At 41.1% G+C, this 25,519-nt stretch overlaps 1 protein-coding gene across 3 annotated transcripts; it reads left to right on the top strand.

Moving 5' to 3' along the window:
- The first annotated feature begins 3,847 nt into the window (after positions 1-3,847).
- On the top strand, positions 3,848-25,357 carry LOC110491813 (inhibitor of nuclear factor kappa-B kinase subunit alpha). 3 transcript variants are annotated; one of them, XM_036946718.1, is made up of 21 exons: positions 3,881-4,766; positions 4,932-5,026; positions 6,560-6,677; positions 8,511-8,580; positions 8,846-8,934; positions 9,042-9,131; positions 9,223-9,347; positions 9,455-9,562; positions 12,462-12,597; positions 12,779-12,979; positions 21,055-21,157; positions 22,719-22,842; positions 22,995-23,146; positions 23,232-23,293; positions 23,428-23,537; positions 23,632-23,681; positions 23,804-23,912; positions 24,027-24,174; positions 24,737-24,828; positions 24,949-25,048; positions 25,152-25,357. In XM_036946718.1, the coding sequence occupies exons 1-21, from the start codon at positions 4,662-4,664 to the stop codon at positions 25,227-25,229; spliced, it is 2,265 nt and encodes a 754-aa protein (XP_036802613.1). In that variant the 5' UTR covers positions 3,881-4,661; the 3' UTR covers positions 25,230-25,357. The 3 variants fall into 3 exon arrangements, 2 of the variants coding, with proteins under 2 accessions (XP_036802614.1, XP_036802613.1); XM_036946719.1 differs by lacking the exon at positions 21,055-21,157 and having other exon boundaries at positions 3,880-4,766; positions 12,779-12,989; XR_005036505.1 differs by lacking the exons at positions 24,949-25,048; positions 25,152-25,357 and having other exon boundaries at positions 3,848-4,766; positions 24,031-24,174.
- Positions 25,358-25,519: the final 162 nt, after the last annotated feature.

Below are 25,519 nucleotides of genomic sequence, written 5' to 3'. Positions count from 1 at the left end.
GACAGGAGGAGAAACGGAAGTGAATGAGGGCGAAGTCTCAGAGGTGGTAGGTGTAGTGAAGTTCTCGGAGCCTGAGGCTTACACTGAGGGTCAGGATAAAGATGATTCTGTGACAGTAGGAGTGAAGTTTTTTGAAGATCCTTGCCTTTTGGCTGTTCCATTTGTGGTTTCAGGGTGGGTGAAAACAGAGTTGGGTGCTGTGGAATTGGTGAGGGTAACCAGAAGTAGTCTTGTGATAATTGTTTGTTTCTGCTGGTCACAGGGAGAAGGCGTTCAGCGTGACACGAATGTGGGCAAGAAACGTGAATTGTTTTGTTCTCAAGGAAAGGAGTGATTACTGGGGTAGTAGTAAAAGGTGACCAACTGAAGAGGAAGATTCCCGGTGTTTGTGATGCTTGTCATTTGGTGCAACACAGACAGGGTTTCTTGAATGGTGAAACAGAAGTCATTGTCTGTTCTTTTGAGATTTGATGTTGAGTCTTTGCAAGACAAAGTGATACAATCATCTCCTTTGTATTGATCACGTTGAGGGAGAGGTTGTTGTCCTGGAACCACACGGACAGGTCTCTGACCTCCTCCCTATAGGCTGTCTCGTAGTTGTCTGTGATCAAGCCTACCACTGTTGTGTCATCGGCAAACTTAATGATGGTGTTGGAGTTGTGCCTGGCCGTGCAGTCATGAGTGAACAGGGATTACAGGGGGGGACTGAGCACGCACCCCTGAGGGGGCCCTGTGTTGACAATCAGCGTGGCAGATGTGTTGTTACCTACCCGTACCACCTGGGAGTGGCCCATCAGGAAGTCCAGGATCCAGTTGCAGAGGGAGGTGTATAGTCCCAGGGTCCTTAGCTTATTGATGAGCTTTGAGGGCACTATGGTGTTGAACGCTGAGCTGTAGCCAATGAATAGCATACTCACATAGGTGTTCCTTTTGTCCAGGTGGGAAAGGGCAGTGTGGAGTGCAATAGAGATTGCATAATCTGTGGATCTGTTAGGGTGGTATGCAAATTGGAGTGGGTCTAGGGTTTCTGGGATAATAGGGTTGCTGTGAGCCATGACCAGCCTTTCAAAGCACTTCATGGCTACAGACGTGAGTGCTACGGGTTGGTAGTAATTTAGGCAGGTTACCTTAGTGTTCTTGGGCACAGGCACTATGGTGGTCTGCTTAAAACATGCTGGTATTACAGACTCAGCCAGGGAGAGGTTGAAAATGTCAGTGAAGACACTGGCCAGTTGGTCAGTGCATGCTCGCTGTACACGTCTTGGTAATCCGTCTGGCCCTGCGGCCTTGTGATATTTATAGCAATGGTTATCATCTGCACTGCAGGGATGGAACGTAAATCACAGAAAATTGAGGTGGCAGCTCAAAAAAAAATTATTCAGCCCCCTTAAGTTAATACTTTGTAGCGCCACCTTTTGCTGCGATTACAGCTGTAAGTCGCTTGGGGTATGTCTCTATCAGTTTTGCACATCGAGAGACTGACATTTTTTCCCATTCCTACTTGCAAAACAGCTCGAGCTCAGTGAGGTTGGATGGAGAGCATTTGTGAACAGCAGTTTTCAGTTCTTTCCACAGATTTTCGATTGGATTCAGGTCTGGACTTTGACTTGGCCATTCTAACACCTGGATATGTTTATTTTTGAACCGTTCCATTGTAGATTTTGCTTTATGTTTTGGATCATTGTCTTGTTGGAAGACAAATCTCCGTCCCAGTCCCAGGTCTTTTGCAGACTCCATCAGGTTTTCTTCCAGAATGGTCCTGTATTTTGCTCCATCCATCTTCCCATCAATTTTAACCATCTTCCCTGTCCTGCTGAAGAAAAGCAGGCCCAAACCATGATGCTGCCACCACCATGTTTGACAGTGGGGATGTTGTGTTCAGGGTGATGAGCTGTGTTGCTTTTACGCCAAACATAACGTTTTGCATTGTTGCCAAAAAGTTCAATTTTGGTTTCATCTGACCAGAGCACCTTCTTCCACATGTTTGGTGTGTCTCCCAGGTGGCTTGTGGCAAACTTTAAACAACACTTTTTATGGATATCTTTAAGAAATGGCTTTCTTCTTGCCACTCTTCCATAAAGGCCAGATTTGTGCAATATACGACTGATTGTTGTCCTATGGACAGAGTCTCCCACCTCAGCTGTAGATCTCTGCAGTTCATCCAGAGTGATCATGGGCCTCTTGGCTGCATCTCTGATCAGTCTTCTCCTTGTATGAGCTCAAAGTTTAGAGGGACGGCCAGGTCTTGGTAGATTTGCAGTGGTCTGATACTCCTTCCATTTCAATATTATCGCTTGCACAGTGCTCCTTGGGATGTTTAAAGCTTGGGAAATCTTTTTGTATCCAAATCCGGCTTTAAACTTCTTCACAACAGTATCTCGGACCTGCCTGGTGTGTTCCTTGTTCTTCATGATGCTCTCTGCGCTTCTAACGGACCTCTGAGACTATCACAGTGCAGGTACATTTATACGGAGACTTGATTACACACAGGTGGATTGTATTTATCATCATTAGTCATTTAGGTCAACATTGGATCATTCAGAGATCCTCACTGAACTTCTGGAGAGAGTTTGCTACACTGAAAGTAAAGGGGCTGAATAATTTTGCACGCCCAATTTTTCAGTTTTTGATTTGTTAAAAAAGTTTGAAATATCCAATAAATGTCGTTGCACTTCATGATTGTGTCCCACTTGTTGTTGATTCTTCACAAAAAAATACAGTTTTATATCTTTATGTTTGAAGCCTGAAATGTGGCAAAAGGTCGCAAAGTTCAAGGGGGCCGAATACTTTCGCAAGGCACTGTATTTGGTTGTGCTAGACTTGACATCAGAAGAGTTACAAGTTGTTGTCCAATCCTTTCCGGTTGTTGGCATGAGGTATGACTAAAGAGATTTAAATAGTGGAGTAGGGTGGTATTATTTCATTATTATTTATTTTTTTGTCAGTTATGTGTTAGATCAGGTATTCCCAAACTGGGGTATGTGCAATGCCTTCAGGGGTACTCCAAATAAAAACCTGATTTAAAACGCTTTAAAACAATGTTTTATTTTTCTTCACATTTTCAAACAATCCATTTAGATTTTCCAACGGTGCTATACATTCGGGTAAGGGTTTTTCTCGCCTGAGTAGCCTTGTTTCACTGCCAAAAATACAATTAAACCATCTATTGTTCAGCGAAATAACAATGTGATATCAAATACAGGTAGCCTAGTCAAATAATTAACATCCAATCACATTAACTGCCAGATTTCTGGATTGGGCTGTGCTCAGCGTATCCTGCCTTGGCAAATCGCGCTGTTAAGACACTGATGCCCTCTGCAACCACGTACCTACGTGAGAGGATTCTCAGCCCTCACTAGCATGAAAACTTAATACAGGCACAGACTGTGTGGAAAATGATTTAAGACTGAGATTCTCTCCAATTCTACCCAACATTCCAGAGTTATGTGCATCCTTTCATGCACACCCTTCTCATTAACCTGTGGTGAGTTATTCCCAATTTTTGATGAACAAATAAAGTTTTATATGTAAGATGGCTAAATAAAGAGCAACATTTATTGTTGATTATTATATTATTTTTTTGTGCCCTGATCCTATAAGAGCTCTTTGTCACTTCCCACGAGCCTGGTTGTGACAAACTCCCACTCATTCTTATGTTCAATAAAGGTATTGTATAGTGTGTGTGTGTGTGTGTGTGTGTGTGTGTGTGTGTGTGTGTGTGTGTGTGTGTGTGTTTGAGAATGCGCTGAGTCTGACCCTTGTGCTAGAGTGTGCCTGCAGGTGGAGGTTGAATGTTTGCAGGGGTACAGGACTATAAAACGTTTGGGAACCACTGTAGATGATAGGGTATTTGTTTATTTATATTTTTTCAAGCAAAGTATAAGGGAGTTATACTCCAGTCTAATAGGTGGCGGTAATGCAACATTTATTGGATGCTAACCGCCGTTAAAACTCATCGAAGAAGAAGCAACAACAGCCGCTTTTGACTCTTAGGATATAGCTAATATTACCACTTTGTTTCATTTTAGCGTGGAACAAATATACCGGTAGCTAATTAATCCAGAAATGAATTACTATCAACGGTGTTTTATATCTTTCCGTTATTTGTTCTAGATGGTTTTATTGTTGTATTCAGCGCTAGTGCCATTTGGCTAGCTAGTAACGTTAGCTAACGCGTTAGTGAAAGAGTTTAGACAGACTCTAGCCAGGCTCTAGCTACAGGCTCTACAGGCTCTAGCTACTTTGTTTACGTCTTGCTTTACGAACTTCACCTGGCAAGCTAGCCACTCCGGTCCACTGTGGAACTAGGACACGGCATGGTTGTGGGCATATAGGCATATCTAACAATTGTATTGTTCTGTCAGCCTTCCTGCCTTGGTAAATAAAAAGTTGCAGAGTTGTTGGAGCGCTAGAGAAGGCCTTTACTAGCCTGACACTATCACACCTGATAAAACCGATAAAACATTCTGATTGAACTGATCAACTAGACATGGTCGGAAGCGTCATAGCTGAATCTGTTGTGTTAGTGCAGGGCTGAAAAACAGTCCTGCACACTCCAGTTGGAGACTACTCCGGAGGCTTCACAGCAAATGTCACGTGAAAGTCATTCTGTCCAGGGTAACTGACATATTACACTCTCGAGCCCTCCACAGCTGAGAGGGATGGAGAAAGTCCCGGTCAAACAGAGCCAAGTGTGTGGGCTGTGGGAGCTGAAGGAGCAGTTGGGGACCGGAGGGTTTGGACACGTTTACTTGTACCAGCACCTGGTGAGTCCGGATCATATGACTACACATACACATAAAGCCATCTGGAGATGAAAGTCTCAAACAACATTATCTTCTGAGATGCTCTGTGTGTGTGTGTGTGTGTGTGTGTGTGTGTGTGTGTGTGTGTGTGTGTGTGTGTGTGTGTGTGTGTGTGTGTGTGTGAAGGAGACATCAGAGAAGATAGCAGTGAAATTGTGTCGTCTGGAGCTGAACTCAAAGAACAGAGAGCGCTGGAGTAGAGAGATACAGATTATGAAGAAGTGAGTGTCACATCTAGTAATAACCACACAAACACTGTCAGAACTGGGCTCAAATACTATTTAAAATAATTTCAAATACTTTAGCTGTACTTGCCTGCTGCACATATATCACTCCAGTGTAAATTGCTGAATTGTAATTACTTCGCTGCTATTGGCCTATTTATTGCCTTACCTCCTTACGTCATTTGCACGCACTGTATACAGATTTTTCTATTTTGTTATTGACTGTACGTTCATTCATCCCATGTGTAAATCTGGTTTGTTTTTGTCGCACTGCTTTGCTTTATCTTGGCCAAGTCGCAGTTGTAAATGAGAACTTGTTCTCAATTGGCCTACCTGGTTAAATAAAGGCGATATGAAAAAAATGGGACCAATAAAACCTCAAAGTGCAAACACCCACCTTACCTGGCGCTCCAGAGAGGTATCCTACAAAGAAAGCTAGATCTACTCAGGGTTTTCTAAATCTAACCAGCTTGACATTCAGGCTGCATCCGTAGTATGACGGTGGATATTGCTCATCCGCTTGCCGCTAACTCTAGCAGGTTTGTAACTGCATGTAGTACATGGCTAGTCGAATGCCGAACTCTTCATTGAGACTATGCTTAAAAACGTCAAGCCATGGGGGAGTCAGTCAGTGCCACATTTCCATTTGTGCCAAAATCAAAATGAAAGAAAAGAGTGTGCAAAGCGGTCATCAAGGCAAAGTGTGGCTATTTGAAGAATATCAAATATAAAATATATTTAGATTTGTTTTACACTGTTTTGGTTACTACATGATTCCATATGTGTTATTTCATATTTTTGATGTCTTCACTATTATTCTAATTTAGAGGTCGATCGATTATGATTTTTCAACGCCGATACTGATTATTGAAGGACCAAAAAAGCCGGTATGGATTAATCCGCCAATTTTTGTATTTATTTATTTGGAATTTGACTGCCTTCATGACTCGTGACAGCTGGTCACTGTAACAGACCTTGTCTGAAGGCTAATATCCATTCTATGAGTTATATTTCTGATTGAAATAACACCCACCCTGTATAATTGACCTTAAAAGTAAAAAACAATCCATTTTTTTTATGGATCCATTTTATTTCCAAGAAATTGTCATAGTTTGACAACTCGGTAAGCTTTAAAATGAAATCAAACTGAACCCTTTTCCAGTGATGAAGACCATAGATGTCTCATGGTATGGTGGGATATGCAAAATGGGTCAACTTTGAGCACCTTTTGTCTCCTGAATGTTTTGTCATTTATGTCCAATATGTCACTTTCTGACAACTTCCATTGGCAAACATGTATGGAAAGTTTTGTTTAAATCTAAAGGGATGCTGTCAAAAGGTGATTGAATTCAAACAGATTTACTCCATAGAAGCATAAACACAGGGATCCCATGGATAGAGTGTACAGTAACTATAGATCATCTTTTGCTGCTCTTGACTGTCACCTGCTCTGTCCTTTTCTCCTGTGTCCTACTTCCTTGTCTTGTCTCCTCGACTCCTGACTCCTATCTTGTCTCCTTGCCTCTTCAGGTTGAGCCATGATAATGTGGTGAGAGCCAGGGAGGTTCCAGTGGAGATGAGTTTTATAGCGCTCAATGACCTGCCACTACTGGCCATGGAGTATTGCTCTAGAGGAGACCTACGCAAGGTACACGCACGTGCACACATACACACAACTGCAGTGATGCCATGTGTACAGTACCTTCAGAATGTATTCATACCCCGGCCTCCCGGGTGGCACATTGGTTAAGGGCACTGTACTGCAGCGCCAGCTGTGCCACCAGAGACTCTGGGTTCGCGCCCAGGCTCTGTCGCAACCGGCCGCGACTGGGAGGTCCGTGGGGCGACGCACAATTGGACCAGCGTCGTCTGGGTTAGGGAGGGCTTGGCCGGTAGGGATATCCTTGACTCATTGCGCACCAGCGACTCCTGTGTTACGGGCCGGGCGCAGTGCACGCTAACCAAGGTTGCCAGGTGCACAGTGTTTCCTCCGACACATTGGTGCGGCTGGCTTCCGGGTTGGATGCGCGCTGTGTTAAGAAGCAGTGTGGCTTGGTTGGGTTGTGTATCGGAGGCCGTACGTGAGTTGTAGCGATGAGACAAGATAGTAGCTACGAAACAAAATTGGGGAGAAAAAGGGGTCAAATTATTAAAAAATAAAAAATAAAAAAAATGTACCCCTTTTCCACATTTTATGTTTTTAGAAATGTTTACAAATTAATAAAAAATGAAAAGCTGAAATGTCTCTGAAATTCTGCTTAACAAATCACATAATACATTGCGTGGACTCGCTCTGTGTGCAGTAAACATGTTTAACAACTACCCCATCTTTGTACCTCACACATACAATAAACTCTAGTGTCCCTCAGTCGAGCAGTGAATTCCAAGCACAGATTCAACTACAAAGATGAGGGAGGTTTTCCAATGCCTCCTCAAAGAAGGGCGCCTATTGGTAGATGTGTAAAGAAATTTAAAAGCAGACATTAAATATCCATTTGAGCATAACGCAGTTATTAATTACACTTAGGATGGTGTATCATTACACCCAGTCACTACAAAGATACAGGCGCCATTCCTAACTCAGTTGCCGGAGAGGAAGGAAACTGCTTAGAGATTTCACCATGAGGTCAATAGTGATTTTAAATCGGTTAGAGTTCAATGGCTGTGATAGGTTAGTATTGTAGAATTTTCTCCTAAATGACAGAGTGAAAAGAAGGACGCCTATACAGAATAAAAATATTCCAAAACATGCATTCTGTTTTAAGTAAGGCTCTAAAGTAATACTGCAAAAGAATGTGGCAAAGAAATTGTATTTTTGTCCTGAATACAAAGCCTTATGTTTGGGGCAAATCCAACACATCACTGAGTACCACTCTTCATATTTTCAAGCATGGTGGTGGCTGTATCATGTTGGGTAGATTTGTCATCGGCAATGACTAAGGAGTTTTTGGGGGGGATGAAAAGAAATGGAATAGAGCTAAGCACCGACATCATCCTAGAGGAAAACTTGGTTCAGACACTGGGACACATTCACATTTCATCAGGACAATTAACTAAAACACAAGGCCAAATATACACTGGAGTTGCGATGCTCCTGAGTGGCCTAGTTACAGTTTTCACTTAAATCAGCTTGAAAATCTATTGCAGGACTTGAAAATAGCTTTCTAGCAATGATCAGCAACCAACTTGACCAATATTGTACATTCCAGGTGTGCAAAGCTCTTAGAGAGATACCCAGAAAGACAGCTGCCAAACGTGATTCTAGCATCTCTGCGTTTAATACTTCTTTTTTTTCCATTTCCATTTTTATTTTTAACATTTTTATTCCACTTTGACAGAGTATTTTGTGTAGATCGTTGACAAAAAATTACATTTAAATCCACGTGAATCCCATTTTGTTGCATGTGGAAAAAATCAAGTAGTGGGAAAACATTTTTAAAGGCAATGAATTGTATGTGACTGTTTTTCCTGATCCCTGTAGCTGCTGAACAAGCCAGAGAACTGCTGTGGACTGAAGGAGAGTCAAGTCCTTTCTCTACTCAGCCATGTTGGTAAGCTAGCCCTTTATAGTGAAATACAGTCATTCATTCTAGAGGTTGCTTTCCAGGGGTGTATTCATTAGTGTACACTAAAGCAAAATGCTTTGCAACAAAGCATTTTTTAACAAACAAGTGTTGCTTATTTAGATATTGGTCCCCCTGTTTTGGCCCATTCACTTCTGTTTGGTTCCAGTTGAGGCTGGTACATTGATACTTTGCAAGCACCATTTGGGAGTTTCTTTTCATTTTAGGTAATGTATCATTATTGTACACACAGGGTCTGGTATCCAGTACCTCCATGAGAATAAGATCATCCACAGGGACCTGAAGCCTGAGAACATCGTATTGCAGGAGACCAGTGGGAAGGTGAGTGCACACACACACAAACAGGTATTTGGAAACTCAAATAAGTATTGGTGCTGTCCATCTCTCTCCTCCCTATCTTTCCCTCTTTCTATTTATCTCTCCTCTAGTTTGTCCATAAGATCATAGATCTGGGTTACGCTAAAGACTTGGACCAGGGCAGTCTCTGTACATCCTTCGTCGGAACTCTGCAGTACCTGGTGAGACCAACACGTTTTTTATACACTGACAATATATGCTTTTGAATCTATTTCCAATGGGAATTGTGTGTTACGTGTGTGCGCATGTTAGGCTCCAGAGCTGTTTGAGAATAAACCCTATACTGTGTCAGTGGACTACTGGAGTTTTGGGACCATGATCTTTGAGTGTACCTGTGGCTTCCGCCCGTTCCTTCACAACATGCAGCCGGTTCAGTGGTGAGTGTGTGTCTGTCACTAAAATAGAAGGCAAATAATTGTATGTTCTTGTAGAACCAGTAAAAGTGTGTGTGTGTGTGTGTGTGTGTGTGTGTGTGTGTGTGTAGGACCAATAAAGTGCGCAACAAAGGTCCCAAGGACATCATGGCTGTAGAGGATATGAATGGAGAAGTGAGATTCTCTACACACCTACCCTACCCCAACAATCTGAGCAGGTACACATGCACACACACACATCACTCATAGTGGTCCTGTATGGCTCAGTTGGTAAAGCATGGTGCTTGCAACGCCAGGATTGCGGGTTTGATTCTTTGGGCCACCATGCATAAGATGTACAGTACCAGTCAAAAGTGTGGACACACCTACTCATTCCAGGGTTTTTCTTTATTTGTAGTATTTTCTACATTGTAGAATAATAAGACATCAAAACTGAAATAACACATGAAATCATATAGTAACCCAAAAAAGGGTTAAACAAATCAAAATATATTTTATATTTGAGATTCTTCAAAGTAGCCACCCTTTGCCTTGATGACAGTCTCTGAACAGTTAATGTTGATGTCTGTTACTTGAACTCTGAAGCATGTATTTGGGCTGCAATCAGAGGTGCTGTTATCTCTTATTAACTTATCCTCTGCAGTAGAGGTAACTCTTGGGTCTTCCTTTCCTGTGGCGGTCGTTTCATCTTAGCGCTTATTGAAACGATTTTGTTTCTGGTGTCCTTTGACAGCTCTTTGGTCTTGGCCATAGTGGAGTTTGGAGTGTGACTGTTTGAGGTTGTGGACAGGTGTCTTTTATACTGATAACAAGTTCAAACAGGTGCCATTAATACAGGTAACGAGTGGAGGACAGAGGAGCCTCTTAAAGAAGAAGTTACAGGTCTGTGAGAGCCAGAAATCTTGCTTGTTTGTAGGTGACCAAATACTTATTTTCCAACATAATTTGCAAATAAATTCATTAAAAATCCTACAATGTGATTTTCTGGATTTTTTTTCTCTCATTTTGTCTGTCATAGTTGAAGTGTACCTATGATGAAAATTACAGGCCTCTCATCTTTTTAAGTGGGAGAACTTGCACAATTGGTGGCTGACTAAATACTTTTTTGCCTCACTGTATGTGAAATGTTTTGGTTCGCCGGATCTCTCTCGGTGGACAGAGCCGCCTTGTGAAGGGAGTTGGGCATTTTTGCGGCACGCATGTAAGGCTCTGATTGTCCAAAATGGTTCCAACAAAGTCTAATACTGTTGTCCTTCTTTGTAGTTGTCCGGTATCTGGTGATTTGTCTCGTAGTCCTGAACAGAACTACTTAGTTTATTTTCCTTCCATTTGCTCCTGAAGATGCTTCTTTGAAGATAGGCTAGCCAGACAGGTCGATGGTTCCCAGTGGGGTGATGAGAGTAGTGTAATACGATGGTTTGAGCAGAATAGTAGGATGGTCCTACTTGAATTCGCTTTCGAATATACTTTAGCTGCATTAAGTAATCAGCCGTACCAGTGATTGTCCAGGAGGTAAGTTTATAGTCTCTACCTCGTGTTGAGATTCAAAGTTCAAACAACTTTAAACGTGTAGCTGCAGCTTCACACTTTTGTGTTCTGGAATGTTAATTCTTAACCCCATCATTTTGTTCGAATTTGCGTTTTCGTCAGGCTGACACGCTCTCTGACCTCACTCGGGCGTGACTTGTCACTGCAAAGTTTATGTAAAACAATTATCTCTTCTCAGTCCCTCCAGTATTCTGCGATCGCATAATTCAATGCAAAATCAACACATCTGCACATATTATGCGAGAGCTTGCAATTTTGACCAATCCCCTTTTAGCACATAAATGGGTCCAGTCAAAGCAGGTTTGTAATTTTGACCAATTACTGCACTGTTACCGTGGAAAGTGGCCCAATCCAAAAACTTGTCAACAAAGTTTTCTCCCTGGCTTGTCAGCGTATTCACTTGCTAAGATTATGGGTGATTTGTTGATGACTGACAGGCAGTACAATGAACAGAAATCTCATTTGCCAACAAAAATAACAGCTAACGACCATGCAAAACAATTTCCAAATGTTTTTGGAAACTAGAGAAATTCGACAATCACTTCGAATCAGTAAAGCATATGAGAATGTCAGAACAGTTGCAGCAGCAGATCACCATGACTGAATTGGTAACAGGGAAGACTGTGGCAAGCATCGAAAGACTCAAGGAGAGTGGCGTTTTACTCAAACATTTACTCCGCTAACCTTGGCTTTAGTAGGGTGGTCACCACTCTGCTCTCCCCAGTCTGTCTAGGGAGAGCGCTGCTCAAAGCAATTTGTCAGCTTTGCCGTTTTAAACTCTCTGTAAAACTTATTACAGATCACGAAAGCACAATCTTTCTGAATATTTTAGAAATGGAATAGTACATATCAACCACAACTCTATTTTTTGGGGGGGGTTCTTTATCTCCCCTACGACCCTTTCAGAAAACATCTATTTTTTTGTTGGAGAGGGTTGCATCTCATGTTGATAGCAAGCCCCAAGCCTGATGGAGAGGTGTGTGTGTCTGTGAGTGGATTATGACAGAGCAGCTTTTGAACATGTTAGAGTTTCGGCAGGAAAAGTCTCTTGAAACAAAGTAACTTTCCTTTGGTGAATTTGGAGAGGGAGACCTGAATCTTCTCAACTTGATTTACAACAGGACATGAGTTGTTAATCCCCACAAGTCCCCGGAATCTGACCTATTTGGATCCTCACGGGACTGTCATGACAATGACGAGAGTGTGCAAAGCTGTCAAGGCAAAGGGTGGCTACTTTGAATAATCTCAAATGTATTTTTGGTTACTACATGATTCCCTTTGTGTTATTTCATAGTTTTGATGTCTTCACTATTATTCTACAATGTCGAAAATAGTCAAAATGAAGAAAAACCCTTGACTGAGTAGGTGTGTCAACCTTTGACTGTTACTGTATGCGCATGACTATAAAAGCATCTGCTAAATGGAATGTACAGTATATTATTGCATTATATTAGCAGCAGTTTTCGGAACTTGTGATCCCGTCTATTTAAAATGTTGTTTTGTTTTTGCTCAATGTGTTACCTTTTTCTATGTGAGGAAAATTGTACTTTTTCGTGTGTCTGTGTGTAGGTCCCTGTTAGAGCCAGTGGAATCTCTGCTACAGATGCTGTTGTTGTGGGACCCTGCGACAAGAGGAGGAGTGACAGACCGTGACACACACACACCCTGTTGCTACACTACCCTACAGAGCATACTCAACATGAAGGTACACACTGCAATGCTTGAAAACAACTTAGCAAGTGGTTTTGGCACTAGCAAATTCAGCCTGAATGCAAGGGACTGTTCAATCTTATTAATTGGATAGTAACATGAGCCTCTTGTAAATTGATGTGACTAATGGTCTTGTCAAACAAATCCATACAATTATGCATATGTGTGCATTCTAGGTGATGCATGTGTTGGACATGACGTCGGCCCAGCTCCACTCCTTCGTCCTTGGCAGTGAGGAGGGGTTACACTCCCTGCAGCAGCGTGTGGAGACACACACCCACACACACATCCCTCCGCTCAGCCAGGAGCTGCTGTTGGAGACTGGAGTCTCCCTGGACCCTCGCAGACCACCAGCGCATTGCCTCCCTGATGGACCGGTACAAGCTCGTGCGTCCACACACCAGACGGGTTCAAATACTATTTAGGGTATTTCGATTACATTTTACATTAACATTTTTGTAATTTACCAGACTCATATTCACAGCGATTTACAATTAGTGCATTCATCTTAAGATAGCTTGATAATCAGTGAAATCTTTACCATGTTTATCTCTCAATAACAGAAGGATGACAGAAGTGAAGTTTAGTCTAGTGCTGTAGTTTGGCTGCAGCAAGTAATCTTTCAATGCAGCAGGTAATCATTCTTAGTCATGACTTCATGTATTGAGTTTATATATCAATTCAGGGGTCAATTTGACTCATGGTTTTTGTTATGATATTATTTTTGCGTTAGTGTATTGCAGTGGCCGTCAGTGACGTTTAAGATGATGGAAGACAATTGCTTTTTTTAATGAGCATGGCATTATTTATATTACTGGATGACTGTCATTTTTATTCTATTCACCCATTTCAATGTAACATCGATAGGTTTAGGCCACAACATGATATTTCAATTGTCCCTATACCCGTCATGATGTTTCTACAGCTAAGCCTATGAATGAAAGGTTACAACGCAGGTGCACAGGTCAAGAGAAATTTGAGTAATCAAGGTGACAGTGACAAATTCAATACCGCCTTGCATCCTCTCGCCTGCATCTAGCTGATCTAGGGTGTAATCATTAGTCCAACAGTTACAAACAAGACTTTCTATTGGACAAAATCCCTGTTTCGTTCCAGTTGCTTCCGTTTTAAGATTTTCTTTTCAACAGAATTGGTGGAATGATTAGACCCCTGATCATACACAAACACTGTTCACTTTCATAGCAGCCACATACAAACAGCATGTTCATTTTGCTCGTTGAATAATTATTTCTCGCATCTACACAATTTCTTCCGCTCGCTCACCTTTTCCCTTTGTGTGTATACTTCAGTGCACAACACATCAGCTATCTGTGATCAGGCAACTTTCCAAGCCAAACCTTCATATCGTAACTGCTAACTGTTACACACAGCCTACGTCGTTGTCACAATATTAGCTAACGTCATAGTCAAAATAGCTACATATTAGCTAACGTCATAGTCAAAATAGCTACTAGAACTAAGGCGTTAGTAAACTTGCTACAATCATGAAGTACAGTGCACAGTCAGCAAGTAGTTAAGCAGCTTATCTTGACTTGGATGTGTGTCATTGCTGGATAGCCAGCTAGCTAACACATCCCTCTCTGTTTGAGTTGGCTAAACTAGCTAGCCGCATTTGATAGTTAAGTGAAAAAAAAAATGAAATATAGCTAGCTCTCGCTTCATTATTAAAGGAATTAATTTGTTCAAAACTGTTCAACTTTCTCTTTCTGAGTCAACTACTCACCACATTTTATGTACTGCAATGCAAACTAAACTCAGCAAAAAAAGAAACGGCCCTTTTTCAGGACCCTGTCTTTCAAAGAGAATTAGTAAAAATCCAAATAACTACACATATCTTAATTTTAACTTTTTGGTGACAGGGGGCAGTATTTTCACGTCCGGATGAAATGCATGCCCAAATTCAACTGCCTGCTACTCATCCCCAGAAGATAAGATATGCATATTATTAGATTTGGATAGAAAACACTCTGAAGTTTCTAAAACTGTTTGAAACCCTGAGGACAAACCATTCAGCATGGTCACTCTCTTTTCAATGGGTTTTCATTGGGAATCCAGATTTCTAAGGGACCTTCATGCAGTTCCCGCTTCCACTGGATGTCAGTCTTTAGAAATTGGTTGAGGTTTTTCCTTTGTGTAATGAAGAATTACGGCCATCTTGAACGAGGGTCACTTGAAGTGTACTGTTAGATAGAGGCGTGTGACCAGAAAGCATGCTACAGTTTGTTTTCCTCCTGTATTGAACACAGATCATCCCGTCTTCAATTTTAATGGATTATTTACATTTAAAAAATACCTAAAGTTGTATTACAAAAGTAGTTTGAAATGTTTTGGCGAAGTTTACAGGTAACTTTTGAGATATTTTGTAGTCACGTTGCTCAAGTTGGAACCGGTGTTTTTCTGGATCAAACGCGCCAAATATATTGACATTTTGGATATATTTCTCAAACACTTTAGGGACTATTGTGATAAGAACACATTTGTCCATGAGAAGATTGTTCCTCTAAAAGCAAAAATCAACACCCAGCAAATTTCAGGTATGTGAGCTCAAACTTGAATGTTGTGAAAATTCTGTACAACTTCCGGCACATGTTTAATTTTAACATTGAGGCTGTACCTGGTTTAAGTTAGTTTTAACAGTGGCCAAGAAATGTACTGCGGCTACTTGATCATAATGTAGGCCTACTAGAGTGGCCTACCATTAAAAACAATGGAGAAAAAGGCATCCATGAAATTTTAACATGGAAATAGCTGCTCTATCGTTCAACCCACGGTAGCAGCAAATGTGTGGTGTTCAATGGAGACCTACATTCCATGAGACTTTTGAAAAATATATGTAGGGCTTGACATTAACCTGTTTATCCACTTGTCCTTTAGATAAGGAGGTGAATGTAAATGTTTGATGCAAGAAACCACTACAAAATAAAGTAGTATTATTCCCATACCATTATTACAGAGAATCAGAAGCAGCATGCTCTGCCTATTGGCTATTTAGCTTATTCAAGACTGTCTCAAAATACAACACTGCCACTTTAAAAAAAAAAATCTTTACCTGACTTGAAATTCAAAATGGCTAGAAATAACTACAACTCACTAACTAGCAAAGAATATGAACAAATGTGCACAGGTGGCTACATGCAGCTCTTGCTTTGATCTCAAAACAAGAGCATCTACTTGTGACCGCTCATGCTTTAAACACAGTCCAGTTCAAAGTGAATGGCACAGATCCATATATGACAATGGTCTAGAGTACAGGCATGTCAATACAATACAATCATAGTCCAATTCGCTCTGCGTACAAGTACATTTCTTGCACAGTTTTGTATAAGTCTTCCATAGTTCGTTACATTGACAGTGGCTAATATTGCGTTTATTTGAGCACAATTCCCATAGTAGAGTGAAACGTTGATAGTGTTAACTAAAGAGGAAAACTGAAGTTCAATCTCATGTTTCTCTGCGGGAGCTGATATTTCTTCTGCCGGCAGGGGAGCTCTTAGCCCGTAGCTAAGAGGGAACATTGTTAATGACCCTAAAACTTTTCAAGTTGACCGGCTCCTAATAACAAATAATCAAATGCACGTATTTGAACCCAGGTCTGACACACACACACAAGGGTTGGAAAATATGACAATAGCATCATCTATGACTGACAGTCATCATGGTGACTACATTGGGATGTGACAGACGATGGTTTAGCCTATTTAAACTTGACTGGCGCAGCTCAGTAAAAAACAGACTCTTGTAGGGCAGCACACAAGTGGCATTCTGAGTAATTTGCCTATTCCTATTTGCTATAGCCTATTTCAATATACAGTGCCTTGCGAAAGTATTCGGCCCACTTGAACTTTGCAACCTTTTGCCACATTTCAGGCTTCAAACATAAAGATATAAAACTGTATTTTTTTGTGAAGAATCAACAACAAGTGGGACACAATCATGAAGTGGAACGACATTTATTGGATATTTCAAACTTTTTTAACAAATCAAAAACTGAAAAATTGGGCGTGCAAAATTATTCAGCCCCTTTACTTTCAGTGCAGCAAACTCTCTCCAGAAGTTCAGTGAGGATCTCTGAATGATCCAATGTTGACCTAAATGACTAATGATGATAAATACAATCCACCTGTGTGTAATCAAGTCTCCGTATAAATGCACCTGCACTGTGATAGTCTCAGAGGTCCGTTAAAAGCGCAGAGAGCATCATGAAGAACAAGGAACACACCAGGCAGGTCCGAGATACTGTTGTGAAGAAGTTTAAAGCCGGATTTGGATACAAAAAGATTTCCCAAGCTTTAAACATCCCAAGGAGCACTGTGCAAGCGATAATATTGAAATGGAAGGAGTATCAGACCACTGCAAATCTACCAAGACCTGGCCGTCCCTCTAAACTTTCAGCTCATACAAGGAGAAGACTGATCAGAGATGCAGCCAAGAGGCCCATGATCACTCTGGATGAACTGCAAAGATCTACAGCTGAGGTGGGAGACTCTGTCCATAGGACAACAATCAGTCGTATATTGCACAAATCTGGCCTTTATGGAAGAGTGGCAAGAAGAAAGACATTTCTTAAAGATATCCATAAAAAGTGTGGTTTAAAGTTTGCCACAAGCCACCTGGGAGACACACCAAACATGTGGAAGAAGGTGTTCTGGTCAGATGAAACCAAAATTGAACTTTTTGGCAACAATGCAAAACGTTATGTTTGGCGTAAAAGCAACACAGCTGAACACACCATCCCCACTGTCAAACATGGTGGTGGCAGCATCATGGTTTGGGCCTGCTTTTCTTCAGCAGGGACAGGGAAGATGGTTAAAATTGATGGGAAGATGGATGGAGCCAAATACAGGACCATTCTGGAAGAAAACCTGATGGAGTCTGCAAAAGACCTGAGACTGGGACGGAGATTTGTCTTCCAACAAGACAATGATCCAAAACATAAAGCAAAATCTACAATGGAATGGTTCAATAATAAACATATCCAGGTGTTAGAATGGCCAAGTCAAAGTCCAGACCTGAATCCAATTGAGAATCTGTGGAAAGAACTGAAAACTGCTGCTCACAAATGCTCTCCATCCAACCTCACTGAGCTCGAGCTGTTTTGCAAGGAGGAATGGGAAAAAATGTCAGTCTCTTGATGTGCAAAACTGATAGAGACATACCCCAAGCGACTTACAGCTGTAATCGCAGCAAAAGGTGGCGCTACAAAGTATTAACCTTTCTGATCTCCCCATCCCGGATCCGGGATCGTGAATACAGACTCAAGCTCATTACCATAACGCAACGTTAACTATTCATGAAAATGGCAAATGAAATGAAATAAATATGCCATCTCTCAAGCATAGCCTTTTGTAAACAACACTGTCATCTCAGATTTTCAAAATATGCTTCTCAACCATAGGAAAACAATCATTTGTGTAAAAGTAGCTAGCTAGCGTAGCATTTAGCGTTAGCATTAGCGTTAGCATCCAGCACGCAACATTTCAACAAAAACATAAAAGCCTTCAAATAAAATCATTTACCTTTGAAGAACTTCTGATGTTTTCAATGAGGAGACTCTCAGTTAGATAGCAGATGCTCAGTTCTTCCAAAAATATTCTTTGTGTATTAGAAATAGCTCCGTTTTGTACATCACATTTGGCTACCAAAAAAAAACAAATTCAGTCCTCAAAACGCAAACTTTTTTCCAAATTAACTCCATAATATCGACTGAAAACATGGCAAACGTTGTTTAGAATCAATCCTCAAGGTGTTTTTAACATATCTCTTCGATGATATATCGTTTGTGGAAGTGTGCTTTCTCTCCTGAATCCCAGGAGAAAATGCCCGCACCTGAAGATTACGCACAAATTTAGACAAAGGACACCGGGCGGACCCCTGGAAAATGTAGTCTCTTATGGCCAATCTTCCAATGATATGCCTACAAATACGTCACAATGCTGCCGACATCTTGGGGAAACGGCAGAAGGTCTAAGCTTATTCCTGTCGCATTCACAGCCATATAAGGAGACATTAGAAAACAGAGCTTCAGAAATTCTGCTCATTTCCTGTTTGACGTATCATCTTGGTTTCGCCTGTAGAATGAGTTCTGGGGCACTTACAGACAAAATCTTTGTAGATTCTGAAACTTCAGTGTTTTCTTTCCAAAACTGTCAATATGCATAGTCGAGCATCTTTTCGTGACAAAATATCACGCTTAAAACGGGAACGTTTTTTTATCCAAAAATGAAATAGCGCCCCTAGAGATGCAACTGGTTCTTAAGGGGGCTGAATAATTTTGCACGCCCAATTTTTCAGTTTTTGATTTGTTAAAAAAGTTTGAAATATCCAATAAATGTCGTTCCACTTCATGATTGTGTCCCACTTGTTGTTGATTCTTCACAAAAAAATACAGTTTTATATCTTTATGTTTGAAGCCTGAAATGTGGCAAAAGGTCGCAAAGTTCAAGGGGGCCGAATACTTTCGCAAGGCACTGTATATGTCATCAAATTGTATTTGTCACATGTGCCGAATACAACAGACCTTAGCATGAAATGCTTACTCAAGAAAGAGTTAAGATAAAATGTTGTAAATAAAGTAAAAATGTTTATAAAAAGTAACATAATAAAATAACAATAACGAGGCTATATACAGTGGGTACCGGTACTGAGTCAATATGTGGCGGTACAGGTTAATTTGTACATGCATGAAAGTAGCGGTAAAGTGACTATGCATAGAATAAACAGCGAGTATCAGCAGTGTAAAAACAAGGGGGGTGTCAATGTAAACAGTCCGAGGAGCTATTTGATTAATTGTTCTGCAGTCTTATAGCTTAGGGGTAGAAGCTGTTAACCTCTTGAACCTCTGGGGCAGTATTTCATTTTTGGAAGAAAAACGTTCCCGTTTTAAGCGCAATATTTTGTCACGAAAAGATGCTCGACTATGCATATAATTGACAGCTTTGGAAAGAAAACACTCTGACGTTTCCAAATCTGCAAAGATATTTTCTGAGAGCCTCAGAACTGATGCTACAGGCGAAACCAAGATGAAACTTCAAACAGGAAGTGAGCAACATTTTTGAGGCGCTGTTTTCCATTGTCTCCTTATATGGCTGTGAATGCGCAAGGAATGAGCCTACACTTTTTGTCGTTTCCCCAAGGTGTTTGCAGCATTGTATTTGTAGGCATATCATTGGAAGATTGACCATAAGAGACTACATTTACCAGGTGTCCTTTGTCGAAATTGGTGCGTAATCTTCAGCTGCAAGCATTCTTCCATGTGATTCAGAAGTGAAACCAGACTTCCACAAACGACATATCATCGAAGAGATATGTGAAAAACACCTTGAGGATTGATTCTAAACAACGTTTGCCATGTTTCAGTCGATATTATGGAGTTAATTTGGAAAAAAGTTCGGCGTTTTGATGACTGAATATTCAGGTTTTTTTGGTAGCCAAATGTGATGAACAAAACGGAGCGATTTCTCCTACACAAAGAATATTTTTGGAAAAACGGAACATTTGCTATCTAACTGAGAGTCTCCTCATTGAAAACATCTGAAGTTTCTTCAAAGTTAAATTATTTTATTTGAATGCGTCTCTTGTTTTTGTGAAAATGTTGCCCGCTGAATGCTACGCTAAATGCTACGCTAGCTATCAATGCTGTTACACAAATGCTTGTTTTGCTATGGTTGAAAAGCATATTTTGAAAATCTGAGATGACAGTGTTGTTAACAAAAGGCTAAGCTTGAGAGCTAGCATATTTATTTCATTTCATTTGCGATTTTCATGAATAGTTAACGTTGCGTTATGGTAATGAGCTTGAGGCTGTATTCACGATCCCGGATCCGGGATGGCTAGTATCAAGAGGTTTTAAGGAACCTTTTGGACCTAGACTTAGCACTCCGGTACCGCTTGCCGTGCGGTAGCAGAGAGAACAGTCTATGACTTGGGTGACTGGAGTCTTCCTCTGACACCGCCTAGTGTATATACAGGACCAGTCAAATGTTTAGACACCTACTCATTAAAGCGTTTTTCTTTAATTGTTTTATTTTCTACATTGTAGAATAATAGTAAAGACATCAAAACCATTAAATGGCACATATGGAGTCATGTAGTAAACCCCAAAAATATAAATATATTTTATAATTGAGATTCTTCAAATAATGCCAAGAGTGTGCAAAGCTGTCAAGGCAAAGGGTGGCTATTTTGAAGAATATCAAATATAAAATTTAATTTTGTTTAACACCTTTTTGGTTACTACGTGATTCCATATGTGTTATTTCATAGTTCTGATGTCTTCACTTATTCTACAATGTAGAAAATAGTACAAATAAAGAAAAACCCTTGAATGAGTAGAAGTCCTGAAACATTTGACCGGTAGTGTACACACACCCACATCAAATCACTCACTCACTCGCTCACACACACACATTGACATGTTTTCATTTCTCTCTAGCGAGGCTGGGACAATGCCATAGTCTACCTGTTTGATAAGAGTCTGACTAAATACTCTGGACCTTTCACTGCCCGACCCCTGCCTGACAGCGTCAACTTCATAGGTAGGCGTCACAACTACACTATAGGTAGGCATCAAAGCTACACAACCCTCTAGGTAGGGCTGGGCGATTATGGCCAAAATGTAATTTCACTGTATTTTTCCACATTTTTGCGGTATTTTATGTTTTTGAATAATACAAATTCTAAATTTTGCTTTGAGTAGTACGTGACCCTAGGGTGGCAACACATACATTCTAAGTAATTTCAATGGGTCTTCCTCCATTCTGATTTGTTTTATATTGTTCAATTAAACAAATGTTCTGCATTTTCGTATTTGTTTTCCTGCTCACTTGAGATCATCTCCACACTGCCACGTAGGGCTACAAGATATTGGCAAAAAAATCTCAGCATGATTTATAAAATATATATTTTTTAAAGGGTTTTACCAAATGTTGTAGTTGAGATTTGACTTTCGATTTAGATTAAAACACTTGGGTGAGCTATTGAAGTCATGGAAATATGATGATTTTTAATTCTATAGTTATAATATAATAGTAGGCACTTTGAATACTCTGTTTGACATGACAATGAATTAAAGTGCCAGGGAGGAGTTATTGTGACACGGTAGGAACCAAAGTGTTGGTCAATGTTTCCTACGGGACCCCATAGTCTTTGGCTACATTTAATGTTTTCTCTTAGCTACTTCATGTAGGTAACTTATTCCTGCTTCGCCTAATCCTCTTTGGTTTAGAAGATACTGTTACACAAACAACATGCTGATTTTGGCCTACACCATAATTGGTATCAGGCTGTATTAGCTAGCTATGTTTGCTCCGACTTAGTACATTTATTAGCTAGCTACCTATTAGCATTAGCGGCTAACGTGATTTAGGCACAACGTGCTTAGAAAAGACAAACTAGCAGTTTGCAGATATTGTAATTATAGAGGTCTAGTGGATTTATAGTAAGACGCAAAGTGGAAACAGCATGGTTGTCATCAACATTGTTGCATGTTCTGCATTGACCATGCAGACTGAACGCAAGTGTGTCCTGGTCGAGTAACAACAACATGCGTTCCTTGAGTAACAGGCGCGGGGCTTGATCTATGTAGAAAGCGTATATTATAAAAATGTACGTTACACACGGCGTATTACATTTAACAAACCTAACATTAAATACCACTATGGAAGATAAAGTAGAAACCCAAACCGGTCATTGCATCAATAACTGTATATTGTAAAATACGGTATACCACCCAGCCCCACCTCCTAGGTAGGCTTCACAACTACACAACCCCATAGGTAGGCTTCACAATTTAACAACTCCATAGGTACTGTAGGCTTAAAAATCTGCCAAGACTATGTTCTATATGTTCTTCCCAATGTGAGTATTCCTTGATGCAGGATAAACATTGGGAAAAGCTAATAGCAAGTCTGGACAAAATTAAATTATGTTAACCTCATCCCCAGGCTATTAACAAAGTGCAGATACAGTAAATGTCTGGGAACAATATTACAATTCTATTGAAGTTGATGTCTGTAAGCAGGAAGTCGCCCTGCTATGTATGATGTCATATTGCTTCTGTGTCTAAATGAACTCTTCCTCGCTGTATGTGTGTGTTAGTGAGGGAGACGAAGACCCAGCTGCCTCTTGCTGCTCTAAGGAAGGTGTGGGGAGAGGCTGTTAGCTATGTCTGTGGTCTGAGAGGGGACTACAGCAGACTGTACCAGGGACAGAGAGCTGCCATGTAGGTACACACACACACACACACACACACACACACACACACACATGTGGCACAGACACACTTGTACACACTCACACATAGGCATAGCACAAACACACACACGCTTGCCTTTCTGCCCTCACTCTCAACCTTGTGTGTTTGTGCACATGTAGGTTGAGTCTGCTACGCTACAACACCAACCTGACGCGGTATAAGAACGTGTTGTTTAGCCAGTCTCAGCAGCTCAGAGCCAAACTGGCCTTCTTCACCACCAGCATACAACAAGACCTACAGCACTACGACCAGCAGAGAGACACTGGCATCTGTAAGCTGTGTGTGTGTGTGTGTGTGTGTGTGTGTGTGTGTGTGTGTGTTACTGACTGTTTTCTGAAATCTGACCAAACCTGTAGCCTCTGAAAAGATGCTGAAAGCCTGGCAGGACGATGAACAGAAAGCTGATGCCTTTACACAGGTACTATACTATATAGTTTTGTATGACGGCTGTCTACTCTACCAACAGCTTCTGCTAGCATGTATTGGACTGTGAGAGAAGCATTTGATGGCATAGCTTCGGTGTCTGTGTGCATGCACCTGTATGTGTGTTAGGTATCAGAGGTGGGCTATCTGGATGAGGAGATAGTGTGTCTCCACTCTGAGATCGTGGAGCTGCAGAGGAGTCCGTTTGCCAGGAGACAAGCTGACATCATGGAACAACTGTAGGTGTCTCACATAATTCTACAGCTTTTTTAACTATTTCCATGAAATGGACAAAGTATCGTTTTGTAATTAAATATGTGTGTGTGGTTTCAGGGAGGAGAAGGCCATTGAACTTTACAAGCAGCTGAAGGCCAAATGCAAGAGTGAGTAGAACCACTTCAGCACAATACTGATCTATTATAGGCTGGTAGAGGTGTGTCTGTGAGAATGTGGATTCTCATTGGCTATACTGGTTTTGTGTGGGTGCGCGTGTGTGTGTGCGCAGGTCCAGACCCCCCTCATGGCTACAGTGACAGTTCAGAAATGGTGAAGACCATTGTCCAGACAGTCCAGAACCAGGACCGAATCCTCAGAGACCTGTACACACACCTCAGGTACACATGCCTCAAGTACACATGCACACACCTGTACACCTACACCCTTCTCTCTTTCTCCCTCCCTCTAGTAAGCCCTTTTCTCTTTCTCTCCCTCCGTCTGGTTCCTTCTAGTAAGATCTTGGAGTGTAAGTGTCGTATTGTAGCATTGTTTCCTAAGCTGGAGGGGGCAGTGGAAAGCATCAAGGCAGCAGAGGCTGCAGTCATGACTATGCAGATGAAGAGACAGAGAGAGTTCTGGCACCTGCTCAAGATTGCCTGTGTAAGTAAACACGTGCACAAACACACAACTCCTGTTTAGAAGAAAACAGCCCAACAAACACCAGCAGTACAGTACTGTACTACAGTTACTGTTGTCATCAGTTGTCTTTACATGGTTGGGAAGGTTACTTTCTAAATGTAATCCATTAGTAACTAGTTACCTGTCCAAATCGTAATCTTTAGGATTATCCAAATTTTGTAACAATCTGATTACTTTCAGTTACTTTTGGATTACTTTCCCCTCGAGACATAAGAAGACAAAAAGGATCCATCAAACGCATTTGGTGTGTCATCATAGTGGTCTCTGACATGTGGTCAGACTCGCTCAATGGAACAAATTTAATAGCACCTTTTTTTTTATGTAATTGAGAACCAAAAGTGTCATAATGTATGTTTTTTTCTTTTTCAAACTTTTTATAAGTAATCGGTGACGTAATCAAATAGATTTTCAAAGGTAACTGGAATCTGTTTTTTGCTGATAATGTAACTGATTAGTTTGTTTTTTTTGTAATCTGACTACAACCCGGGTCTTTACTATATTTTACATTTTATTTTGTGTGTAGGCCCAGAATGGCAGTCACAACTCTCTAACCCCCAGCTCAGACGCCTCTAGTCCCCCTCCTCTCACCATGAACCCACTAAGACACACACACAGGTAAGACCATACTAAGTAACTAACGTAGTAATGTAATATGATCTCTAATACCACCCTCTACAGTTCTACCAAAGAGTAACAAATGACTAAATAACACATTGGCACCATTCATGTTCTCAGTGAGTCAGTATGCCACCTACTGGATGAGAACCAGCGTTACCTGAGTCAGCTGACCTCTCTACTGCAGGAGGCCTCACAGGACAAAACATGCAATATCATGGTGCGTCCACGAGACTTGGGTGTGTGTGTGTGGGGGGGGGGGGGGGGGTGGCGCTATATGTGTGTATCCTGACTTACCCCTTGCCTATCTATCTCTGATGCAGGACCAGGACTGGAGTTGGACTCAGTATGGATCTGTGGTTGACCAAACCCTGGAGACTCTAGACACACACACGCACTAGTAATGTGTGGGTTGACTCATAATCCGCAGTCCCTGCGGTGAAATCCACAGGGTGGGCGGGTATAGGGTCATGAAATATTGTGTGGATGAAGGGTGGGAGGCGGGCGGGTTGAATAAAGAGAAAATACATTAAAAAAAATCCATAAATGTATCATTCTTGTGCAACACTGAGGTTTTTCTGTCATTATTTTGAGGCTCTGGCATTAGTGCATAAGCATAAGCTTTCGGGCATAACTATATGCGTGCCAAATAGCCTACCCGCCTATTGCCAAATGCTTTTGGGAATAGGCA

The sequence above is a fragment of the Oncorhynchus mykiss genome, chromosome 16 (assembly GCF_013265735.2).
Source record: "Oncorhynchus mykiss isolate Arlee chromosome 16, USDA_OmykA_1.1, whole genome shotgun sequence".
NCBI lineage: Eukaryota > Metazoa > Chordata > Actinopteri > Salmoniformes > Salmonidae > Oncorhynchus > Oncorhynchus mykiss.
The sequence above is the reverse complement of the archived record's forward strand: the minus strand, read 5'-3'. Positions and strand labels throughout refer to the sequence as shown.